Source organism: Phragmites australis, chromosome 4, assembly GCF_958298935.1.
Source record: "Phragmites australis chromosome 4, lpPhrAust1.1, whole genome shotgun sequence".
In the NCBI taxonomy this organism is placed as follows: domain Eukaryota; kingdom Viridiplantae; phylum Streptophyta; class Magnoliopsida; order Poales; family Poaceae; genus Phragmites; species Phragmites australis.
The window spans coordinates 1,326,391-1,338,511 of record NC_084924.1 but is presented as its reverse complement, the minus strand read 5'-3'; the positions used below and the strand labels follow the sequence as shown (position 1 = coordinate 1,338,511).

Genomic DNA, 12,121 nt, shown 5'->3' with positions numbered 1-12,121 from the left:
AAGCATTTGAAGTTCTAGCGTTGTTTCTGCAAATTTTCTTATCATCAGAGAAGTAACCGATTAATTTTTATACTGAAAAACTTATTTATTGCGCGTGCTGATGTCATTATTTATAATTGAAATATTTTTATTATTGAAAATCACACGGACCAGGTCTACGCGGCTGTGAACTGAAGGGGAGCCCTCGGTCCATGGGTCCACGGTGGACCAGAGGCGCCGGTGAGGCTCGGCACGGTGGCAGATGGTCGGAGAGTGGCCGGAACGGCGCTCTGGCAGCCGGGGAGCTCCAACGAGCAGCGAAAAAGGGAGAGGAGGTGTCGGTGAGCTCACCCCGAGTGAGAACGAGGCCGGAGCAGGGTTGAGGCGGCCGAGCGACGGAGATGGCGACGGTGGCGGTCGGTGTGGTGGTAGGGAAGGGGTTCCGGCGGCCGAGCGTCAATGAAAACTCACGGGATCGACTCCAAAGGGTCCTGCAGTGCCGAAGAGGGAGTTAGCTCTGTCGGAGATGGCGCAAATGTGAAGAATGGCAGCAGCGAAGCTTTTCACTGGAGACGAAGAAGGAGCAGGCGGCGGCGACGCTACAATCGAGGAAGCGAGACGTGAGTAGGTGAAAAAGATGTGGAACCTCACCGTGAAGGAGGAGGGTGGCTTAAATAAGGGGGAGGAGGGTGGCTTAAATAGGGGAGATAGCAAGCGGAGTGGCCGGGGTTCGAAGGTGAAGGGGCGGCAGCCATGGCTATTAAGACTGGTGGTTTTCACATTGAATCGAGCATTTAGAGAGGAGAATGCAGGGGGAAAACAGTGATGGTGTCTTGGTGGGGATTAAAGCTTTGAATCCGGCTATTACGGGGAGAGAAGAGGGCGTGGGGAGGCGTGATTTGTGGCAGCATCCAGCGGAGGAGATCGAGCTGAGCGAGGGTTGAAAAAGGGGAGCCAGGCTCGGGAGCAGCGGCTTGGCGCATCTTGAGCCAGTCCTACATGATAGAGAGAAGGGGCGGGAGGGGAAGCGGCTCGAGCGTGAGAAGCGACCGGCTCAACTGGTGGGCTCGACTCGAGAGAAAAGAGGGGGAGGCGGGAAAAAAAGATAGGCCTCGGCCTGGGCAGGATAGGGAGGACACCCAGCCCAGTTAGGATTTAAGAATTTAGAAATACTTTTCTTTTAAATTTTAAACTATTTTCTCAAAGAGCTTTTAAACGAACGACTTCTAGTGAACTTTTGTAAATATTTTTCACACATAAAATCTAATACAACTACTACGACATAAATACATCAAGCATAAATATAACATATGGCAAATTAAATTTTAAAAATAATTTCTTCTAAATTTAAGTAGAAATCTAAAACTCCTATTTAATTCTAATAAAATTTTAACTATTGAAAAAATTTGAAAGTAAAGTGTTACAGGAGACACGGAGCAAGGGACGCGACCCCGGCCCACGACGGCGGTGGCCCAGCCGCACAGACCAAGCTGAGTTCAAGGGCCGGCTAATAGGGTGCTCGAATCCTTGCTACAGAGTACAGAGTGAGTTTCCCAAAAAAAACAGAGAATACATAGTGAGTTTCGTCCAGGCCAAGTCAATTTTCGATATCGAATCCAAAAAAAAAAAAGTAATACATATACAATTGTACAAAATGAAACAAACAGAAGTTGGCCGTGTTAGTCTCAAGAAACAGGCGTATCAGAATGCAAACAGAGACAAGCTAAGCCCGTCTTCAAATTGTCATCTACTCACAGTACGAATCAAATTATGGTGTCTTGAGACCTCGCAATGCAAACTTTTATTGCCCTCCATGGCGGTATAGAAGCAATGACCGGTAAACAGCAGCGAGGTGGAGGAACACGATCAACAGAAGGAGCAGGTCATCAACGAATCCAAACAGCCCCAACACACCTGCAGTGTCAAGGCAGTAAATCATTCGTGCGATATGTAGTTCAGTAGATTTTTTTTTTTTTTTTTTTGACGTAGTTCAGTAGATATTGGCGACAACTTATTGCAATGTACTATCTACAACATGAAAAGGACAGGAGGAAAAGTAAATTGGAATATTGCACTTACTCTCGGGAAGAAAGTCCACAGGACTCAGGACATAAATTGCACTCAATGCAACCTACAAGTTCAAATCAGTCAGTATATTCAGATTCGTATATGGTCTCAACCTACAAGTTCAACTGGGCAATGGTATGAAATTGAGGTCAGAAACAGCGCAACCTGTTTACTTTCCCAATCTTAGTACCTCTCCGGCACAATATTACAAGTTTACGACAACAAACATAACTTAATCACGTGAGACTTACCATCGTCATCATCCGCGCCCTGAAGACAAGTGGGAGAGTCCGCTGGGGATCCATTAGTTCTCTGAACAGTCTTCGGATGAAAAAGGGCATGTCTTGCAACCTCTGAAGAAAAACAGAGAAAAAACTGGGGTCGTCAAAAACAAGGAACTAGATGAAAGACCCCCACGAAAGTGCATGGCTAGATGAGTGCATGGCAAGATGCTAGAGACGTATGTTTATATTTGAAAAAATATAGCTATATTCATTATACAACTCTGACTGTTGTATCTTAGTTGTATTCCTTATACAATTATAATAACAACTCTAATACTTATATCTGATCAATATGCACTGTTATAACATGAACACAAGTAACTGATGGTGTGGATTCTCTCTTTTCCCTACAAACATGAGAATTTCTAGCCTCTTTGAGTTACATGTCACGCCCAAATAGGGATTAGGCCTAATAACACCAGATAACAGTGAGACGTGGTCTGGAAGAAGGCATGGTTTTCATAACACTTTGGCCACTGTTTTTTTATTTGGATGTTTTCTAACAATAGTAACAGTTTGGAAAAAAAAATCAAATGCCTGTTTTTAAATTCATAACAAGAAGTATTTATTCACCAATATCCAGTGTAGATTTTATTCCTGAAAGTACAGCAAAGAAAGCTTTCATGCACAGTGCACAAACCTGAGTCAGACTGCGTGGTTCTACGCCAAATATGCAGTTATAGTGCTGAATCTCTCCTAAAACACGTTGAACTGGTGGATCATTCACCTCCTGCTCTGATAATTCAGCAGGTACCAGCAGATTTATAAGGCGACGACAAATGGGACACTTGCAAGCCTGTACAGCAGGCCCATGATGCCAAACGCGGATGATGCACTCTCCTGAAAAAGAGCATCATTGACAGTACTAGTACATTCAGTAAAAGAAGAAACTCAAGGCAGTAAAGCTGGATAGGCATTGCACAGTTTATCAAGCAGATATTACTAGTTTACTACCAATCTTGCGGAAAACCTGGAACATATCAATATGTGCACCTTAGGCAGTGCATCACAATTATGCAAGACAGATAAGCATGTGTACAGACAACCTCCATTATACAAGACGAGAAAACTATTTATCTTATAGATAATACTGGATCTGAACACTAATGCAAGAGTTACAAAAAATTTCTATAGCAAGTCGAATTAAGTTAGATCCATCTTTGTGCATAATGCCGATTGATACTCTTGGCTAAGGGTCAGGGCACGCTGGATTGCCTCAAAGCAACTATGTTATTCAGTCGGGCACCATCCAAATTCATCACAAATATATCACTTCAGATGAGTTGTATGGTTCGGTTGCAGAATTGCTATTAGATTCACTGAGCTGGTGTTTTGTTGGCTCACTAATAAAGTTAAGTTCTTTACACTAGTTGCACGAGAAGAGGGCATGTGGAGCGGTGTTGTTCATCAATTTCGGTTGTGTGACACCACCTCCTAGATCTGGCCTCTCTTTTGCGTCAGTTCATGCCGCCGACTATGCCAATCATCACCCTGTCTTCTCACGTACATGGCTATCCGTTCCATTATTTCACCCAGCCAAAAACAACACCGCTAAACCCTCATTTTGCACCGAATCATTCAATCAGATCGTAAACGAATTCCAAGAGAGAGATATTACTGGCCAGTTTCGACATCCTACTCGCAACTCGAAACGACAGAGCAAACCTAGAAATTGTTGTCAACTCTAACCAACAGAAACCCTTACTTCCATCCGAAAGAAGGAAATTCCCCAAATTCATTCTAATCCGAGTATGAAACTCTAACCCGCTGTAACGCCCAAGTAAATCCCGCGGCGCAGTTGGATCGACATCAAAGAGGATATCAAATCTTCCGAAGGGGAACAGGGACGCGGGGCAACCGGGCAAGAAGGAAGAGGAGGAAAAGGGACTTGCCACAGAACCAATGGGAGCAGTTGGCCTGGCATGGGATCCGGAAGTGGTCGTGGCACACCGAGCAGACGTCGTCCTCCGGCGGCACGGGCGACGCCGACGAGGAGGAGCTCATCTCTCTCTTCCCCTCCTACACACGCACGCGCTTGCGCTGCCCGCCTTGTCCCCAGTCAAGTCGTCGCCGACTGGCCGACTGGGTGCATTTTGCCCGGCCACGCGGCGAGGTATCGGTTGATCCGAGGCAAGAAAACGCTGACGCTAAGTAATTCTTCATTCTGACTAAAAAATTAATCAACGTTAGGGCCCGGCTGGGTTCTATACTATAAACTTAAAAAAAATAGGGAATTTACATCCATATCACTATTTTAGACATATTTTTTATCTATACTATCAGCTATGTTAATAACGGGTAATGTCTGGTCCTATATGTCAATGACATAAGCCGGTGGTGTAGATAAAAAATACATCTAAAATTATGGTATAGATGAAATTATTTCAAAAAAAAAATCGCTAGGACTGCTCGGTGCTTTGTTATGCATTTAGGTATGTTTGGTTATTCGTATGAGTCTTTGTAGAGCTACAGTGTATATTTTGAATGAATAGAAGCAGACTGAGCGGATGCAACGACTTCAAAAAGGAGAATGTTTGGTTGTATGTATGAACGAATGCAATAACTCTGCACCTATAGATACAATAATCATGTAAAGGTGTTTGATTGTCTACATGAGCGGATGTAACAAACCTGCAAATAAGACTTTCGAATGGACCCGTTACAACACTATAGCAGATACAATGTATCCACCGAACCTGTCTCCAGAGAGAAGCTCGATTCGACTGTATCCACCAGATCAGACCCTAACAGTATAATTGCATCCACGAATATAGGAAGAAACAATGCATACAGACAATCAAATGAACTTCTAAACGGAAATATACATACAGACAAAGCTAAAATACCCTAATACGGGTAACCAAACACACCCTCATGAATCTAACAAGGGATGTACATCGACTGTATGGCCTGCGTGCAGAACCGTCTACACTTTCTTGCCCATGGAACCTTTTTTTAAAATCAAGTACAGCACGCGGACACACACATACACTTACACCTCCACACATATACACTCACATTAAAGATCTGTTAACCAGAGATACAGAGCTTAGAGATTAACAAAAATTTTCACAGATACATCAATATCCACATGTACACCTACCGCTAAAAAAAATTCTACCTTAGTAGGAGTACAATCAACTCCACTAACCACCAAGCTTAGGTTCTCTTGCCCATGCAATTTCAAGGTCAAACCCCAGAGGATGTAGCCACACACTACATCAAGCTTCCAACATAGGTATATAGTTCTAAAAAAACTTCCAACATATATACAACCATGAAAAATCTGAGCTTTGAGCGTACAAGGAAATAATCAAAACGATCTTTGAGCACCACTGAAGCGAAGTAATCTCCCAGGCAAAGCAAACTAGTACGGGATGTCAAATTCAACGTACCAATGGAGTACACCCGAAGAATCAATTGAAGATTTCACCTAATGAACGAAAGGAACAACATGAGTTTTAGTTTATTGATTTCCTGTTGCATTGCATCCACTGTACAACGTATCTCAGTGATCCAGTACAAGCCAAAACCATAAACCAAGTGCATCATACTAGTATAGAACTGGGAGTTTTAAAGTGCTGCTGCTCATAAAAATAGCGGCCATTTCGCGTCGCCCATTGCATAAGAGATGATGTTCCTTTTCAATGGTGATATGTATTGGGCACCGTGGAACGCAGCAGCTCTCACTACATTCAGGGGTCCAAAATCAACAGAGTACATCTTCTGGAAACCATCTAGCACTGCTGTCATCGCAACATTGGCAGCCTTCCGGTCCCTCTCATACCGTTGTAGCAAAGACAGCTGCCAAAGGTAAAGGAGATTGGAGAAAAGTTATAGTGGGATTAGAATCGGGACATGTCAATTGCAATTCATACCCAACATAGGTGCAATGAATCACAAGAATGATCCAGGTGCAGCATGATCAGTTATATGGTTAGATTTCAATGGAAATGGCTTAACAAAAATACCAATATTACTTACATCCCCAACATCAGAGCCCACAGAAACTCCTTCAGCAATAACTTTTGCTAAAGCAGCAGCATCTCCAAAGCCCAAGTTGACCCCTTGACCGGCTAAGGGGTGGACTGTATGAGCAGCATCTCCAACTAATGCCAGTCTTTTTGCAACATAATCATGGGCATGCATAAGTGACAATGGAAATGCCATTCTCTCAGAGATTACACCGATTGCTTTTGGTGGTACTTCAAAGCATTCTTTTGTAGATGCTGAAGTGTTCCCAATGCCAGAAAAGAACTTTTTCACGTAATAGTCAAGAGTACCAGAGTGGGGATGCGGACCGAAACCAAAATCCAATGCATGGTTCACAGACTTCACAAATTCTTCAGGGTTCATTGATTTATGACGTAGTGAGTCCTCTGGGCTCATTGTCCACACAATATTGCTGAAATTATCACCTATCGGAAGTAGTGCAATTGGACCAGAAGGGAGAAACCTCTGCCATGCAGAGTCATTTTCCGCAACATGCTCTACTGTACAAATAATTGCACTTTGCGGATAATTCCAACCAGTTGTTTTTATTCCTGCGATCTGCCTCACATTGGACTTTGAACCATCAGCTCCTATCTGCATCCAAAGTATGAATGGGAAATTGGAAATGAAGCAAAACAAAAGTGTAAACTAATTCAAAAGAAGATGAATAAGAAATTACCACCAATTTGGAGTATAAAGTCTGCCCATCACTCAGGTCAAGTTTAACTAAATTACTGCGATGTAATTCTTCTGAAGTATGACCGATTCCTGCTTGCCTGATCTTAGACGGGAAAGTAAGAGACACCAATCTGGTAGGATATATCACCTTTTCGATGTCATCCAATTCTTCCTGATCAGGCAGACATTTCTAAGCATCAGACAAAGTTGGTTATTTTCACCATAAAAGAAAGGCAGGCTAACAAGAGGGAGAAGCACAAAATCTGGGCTGCACGACACCAAACTATCAACTTCCTTGTGTTCTTTCCTTCAAAATCGTTAAGTTATTTGAGATTATCTTATTTTACTACATACCTGTAAGCACTTCATATTAAAAAGACGTTGTGTTGGTATTGTGTACAGCTAACAAAATGAAATATATGGGCTTTAGGCAGCACAAAAGCAAACTCATCCTTTTGTTACGATAAATACACCATAAGGTTACTTTGGTATCTAAAATGCACAAACAGCAAGGTCAATACAAATCAGAATGATGTCCAAGGTTTAAAGAGAAGACAAACCTGTAAACGTAACAGCAGTGAGTTGCAAAGCACCTTGTTCTCCACCACACATCTAAACAATGCAAACACAAATGGAAAGCTATGAACCACTGACAAAAATAGATCACAAAAATTACGGCTTTTTCTATTAAAGCATACCCGAGGTATTCTTTTCCCACATCTCTTGCATTATACCTCGTGTATCCAAGTCCAGTGTAGTCCCACACCTGTCAATATATAGTAAGTAAAGCATCTAGTACCATAGTTAGCACTATTGTCATATTGTATCATTGTGTATTTGAGTGCAAAGATCAGAAAGGAAAAGACCAAATAAAACAAAAGAAAGCAAATACTAATGCCTGTACATATGGTTGGGTGTTGTGTTGCACAATAGAGCATACACTAACAGCCTGGCATGCATAGAAAAAAAAAACATATACGGTAGACAACTATCTTCCAACTATACTAAGCTTCTGTTTTATCCATAATCAGAACTGAGATGGGCCAGTGAGCAACAAACCAACAAGACTGTCTTTATGTTCCAGCTGGAAATTGATTTGGACAATTTTTAGAAATATTTTGCATGTCCCATTTGTATTGGTAGCCTAATGTAAAGCACACAATAGATGAATTCAATTGTTTAGTTAATGTAGTACAAGCATCATCACTATCTTGGCAGCATTTAATCAAGAAAAGCTCAAAGTGCGAATGCAACAATAATGTGTTTGGTGAAAAGAGGTAGAAGGTGAAAAGCAATGGCCATACAAATGAAAGAAATTGTGTATAGTTACAAGCATGTTGTGTCATCACCTGCATTTTACCAAAGAAAGCATGTCTTTGCTGTTGGACATGCTCCCATGCACCAACGTCTGCCACATTACAGAGTACATGTATGAGGAATATTACCAATTAATATGCTATTATTTCTGGGAGCTAAACAAGCCATGCACATATAAGAATGAAAAAGTATGAGATTTTTTTAACCATACTTTGGTGAATGGAGACACATTTTATTTTCCACTTCCAATGTGCAAAAATGCAGAAATTTTATGTCAGCATTGTAAACAACCAAATTGGTGACAAAATAAATGGTAACATTGCCACAGATGTGATGAAACAGAAACTTAGAAGTTAGAAGAATGACATAACAATCAAATTGATGGCAATAAAGGATGGTAACTTTGTCGCTGCTGTGATGAGGCAGGAACTTAGAAGAATGGTGGATCAACACAGATTAATAGAGTTGTCAGCATCATATATATTGATGTGCTTATATGACAAGAAGTTCCATAATAATGAACTACCAAAGATCAGATGCTGCTTACTGTGCAAAATGATGGAGAAACATAATGCAAATATGAGAGAAAAGCTTTACCATACTTCATTTGGCAAGCCATTTGAGGCAGCCAAATCTTTTGCCAAACTTGTGGCAAGTTATGGATAGAAAATGGGTGTGTGACAGTTGGGGTAGGGGCTAATGAAGTGTAGCAAACTACAACTGTAACCATGAACCAAACACTGGACAAAGTTGATTGTTATAGTTGATCAACCTAAACACATTTGTGTAAATAGTGTAAATGATATAAAAGTCTGATCCAGATGAAACGCCACCGAAACATAAGAGACAAACTTAATTCCAAATATCGGTACAGGATGAGAGCAGTCTGACTGAAAGTAAGCAACACAATACACATCTTTGATTCAGAATCATACCTTTGAAGAAGGAAATGGTTGCAGGAGTAACGGTACTGACCCTTGATTCGGGTATACTGTTTTTTGTCAGATAATGTATTGACTTCAATGCAGGGTTGCTATCGATGATGGCGACTCTCAGATGTTTTGTTAATGGCATATTTGCTACATACATAATAAATAAGCATGTGAGAAACTTACTTTAGTAAATCACAAATAAGGCACAGTTTGACAGAGCCTTCAAAAAAAGAAATCCCCTGCACCTACAAAACAAGACTGGTAGTGGTAAATACTTCACATTGAACTAGTAACGAGTAAGTGAAGCTCCCTGAGAAGTGCAAAACTCTATTCTTTTGGGGCGATACTATTTATGATTAAGTACTAATGCCTTAGACATGGAAGGTATGTTCCAACTTCCAAGCATCAATCGCCAGCCAAAACAATACACAAGTGCCAAAGTCATCAACAACTTAAACAGCAGGAGAAAGTACATGAACAACAATACCTACACAATGCACAAGCAACAACCAAGCCCACCATGCCCCCACCAACGATAGCAACGTCAAGCACATCAGGCGTTGCCTTCGCAGCACCAACCTTCTCGGTGCGATCCTACATGTTCATTGAGAGAATCAGTACTGCCACACGCTTGAGGCATGAAATTTCAATTCCACATGGAGCAATCACAACTCGCAAAACCCTAAGCGACGCCTTCCCCCTAACCCCCACAGAACAACCCATACCAGCCTACCAGGGGAGGGACACAGAGGGAGAGGGTTTGTGGGCTACCTGCGACCTGGGCGCCCCGCCAGCCTCGGCATCCGTGCGCGAAGACGGCGCGTCGCAGAAGGCCCTGACGAGCGGTCGGATCCGATTCGCCGCCGCGAAGCATCTGTTTGGGAGGAGAGACGAACGCTAGAGTCAGGGAATGAGCCCGGAAGAGACGGAATCGCGAAGAGTCGAGCGGAAGGTGGGCGGGGGAAGGGATGGATCGCCCGCGCGCGCACCTTCGCCTGGAGAGCATAGCGGAGACGGCGGAGGCGCGCGTCGGCGAGGAGGAGGTGGGGCGCTCTGCCGTGGACTCCTGCGCCGTGCACCGGTTTGCGGTGGACTCTGACGGGTTTGCGAGACCCGCGGCTAGTATTTTTTAATATATTTTTTTAATATAAATAATTAAATAAATATACCCTAGACAAAAATATTTAAAAAATAGACGAATACCGCACTCTCAAAATTGATTAGCCACTTACCACTTCCTGAAAACGCGGTAAACAATCCATCATATAGTGTTAGGTCCTTACCGCCTCATCAGAGTACGGTTAGCTCCACGGTTCAACAGTGCTCAACCGGAGTACTATTTACTGATCAATTTTTCTGTCGTATCTTGTCTGTATAAAATAGTAATCTTCTGTTACTTTAAAAAATTTATTTTTTTCACGTGTTTTATAATTCATTTGCAACCTATTTTAATTAAATTCACCAAAAAAACTATGTAGAATTTAAATTAAAATTCACCAAGAAAACCTACTTTATAACTTTGAACAATTGTTAGTGACTCAAATAAATTTCTAAAAATTTGAAAAATTTACTAATATTCTTCTTATGTGATGGACTAATTTTTAAAATTATTTATAGCACTAGATTATATAGTAAAAAAGTGAGTTACTTTATAATACTCTATTTATATGCATTTTTATTATTTCATGTGATATTTTTCTTTTAATTCAATTTGAATTCAAACATATACACCCCTTGACTGCGCCAGAAGTACTGTTCATAGCTCTATCTGCTTCACAACAGATGTGTTATTAATTCATGCTTAAAGCTTTGTTATGTGGTCACTTCGTGTCTAAAGTATGAGTCACGACAGAGATACTCTGCTGGCAGTAAGGTGTTGTTATTTCATCCTTAAAGTTGAGTTGTGTGGTTATTTCATGTCTAAAGTCTGACTCGCAATAGAGGTGTTATGCTGCTGGGTGTGGTTGCAGCAGTGTATGTTTGCAATTGATGTTGTAAACGACTATAAAAGATAATATTGAACTGTGTATATTATCCCTGCCCCAAACACAAGCCGAGGTAAAGAGATGGTGAGCTCGGGTATGCCTACGTTTACTATACCACCGTCGTTGTGTAAGTGTGGTACTGCATGCGAAATGAAGGTATCCCATGAACTTGAAACCTACAGGAGGAGATTCTTCCAGTGTTCAAATATTGATCCTTCGTCCATGTGTCATGGGGTTTAAACATTGATCCTTCGTCTGTGTGCCATGACCATGTTGTTTGTAATTGAATAAATTGTACCATGTTATGTTACGTTGTATTTTGTTTGGACGTGTACTGGTGGTAGGGTTCGTAATACGAATGGTTTTGATGTGGAAAGTTGCAAGCCAACAATTTATTATCTGACAGGACGACAAGTAGATACATTTGAAAGCGGCTTAGATTGCATGATGTTACGCTTTGTGATGGTACGAGAACACAAATAATGAAAACATAAATGATAACATATTACCGAAATAAACATCCTACATGACAAGATAACCACATAATAGAAATAACATAAATATGTCAAAGTATTATCTAATGGCGCAATTAAGGATCGTCGCCATGGGTTTTTGGTGAATCCAATTCAAATGGATTGCATATGGATTATGAAATACATAAAAAAGTTTTAGAATTTTTGAAGCAACAGAATACCACTGTTTTGTGTAGAGAAGATGAGAGGGAAAAATAGAGCTGTGAACAGTACTCCTGGTGCAGTCAAGGGGTGTATATGTTCGAATTCAAATTGAATTAAAATAAGAATATCATATGAAATGATAAAAATGCATATAAATAGAGTATTACAAAGTAACTTATTTTTTTCACCATATAATTTAGGGCTACAAA

General features: G+C 41.2%; 2 protein-coding genes across 3 annotated transcripts; both read right to left on the bottom strand.

The window, feature by feature from the left end:
- Positions 1-1,560: 1,560 nt before the first annotated feature.
- On the bottom strand, positions 1,561-4,451 carry LOC133915048 (uncharacterized). The gene is made up of 5 exons (XM_062358049.1): positions 4,223-4,451; positions 2,971-3,170; positions 2,298-2,399; positions 2,059-2,110; positions 1,561-1,893 (listed from the first exon to the last, which is right to left on the bottom strand). The coding sequence occupies exons 1-5, from the start codon at positions 4,332-4,334 to the stop codon at positions 1,781-1,783; spliced, it is 579 nt and encodes a 192-aa protein (XP_062214033.1). The 5' UTR covers positions 4,335-4,451; the 3' UTR covers positions 1,561-1,780.
- A 1,316-nt stretch (positions 4,452-5,767) lies between these two features.
- Positions 5,768-10,365, bottom strand: LOC133915047 (uncharacterized). 2 transcript variants are annotated; one of them, XM_062358048.1, is made up of 10 exons: positions 10,240-10,365; positions 10,022-10,124; positions 9,738-9,844; positions 9,254-9,397; positions 8,351-8,409; positions 7,700-7,767; positions 7,562-7,613; positions 7,003-7,173; positions 6,315-6,917; positions 5,768-6,134 (listed from the first exon to the last, which is right to left on the bottom strand). In XM_062358048.1, exons 2-10 carry the CDS (start codon positions 10,051-10,053, stop codon positions 5,919-5,921), a joined length of 1,452 nt encoding a protein of 483 aa, XP_062214032.1. In that variant the 5' UTR covers positions 10,054-10,124; positions 10,240-10,365; the 3' UTR covers positions 5,768-5,918. The 2 variants fall into 2 exon arrangements, with proteins under 2 accessions (XP_062214032.1, XP_062214031.1); XM_062358047.1 differs by having other exon boundaries at positions 9,742-9,844.
- Positions 10,366-12,121: the final 1,756 nt, after the last annotated feature.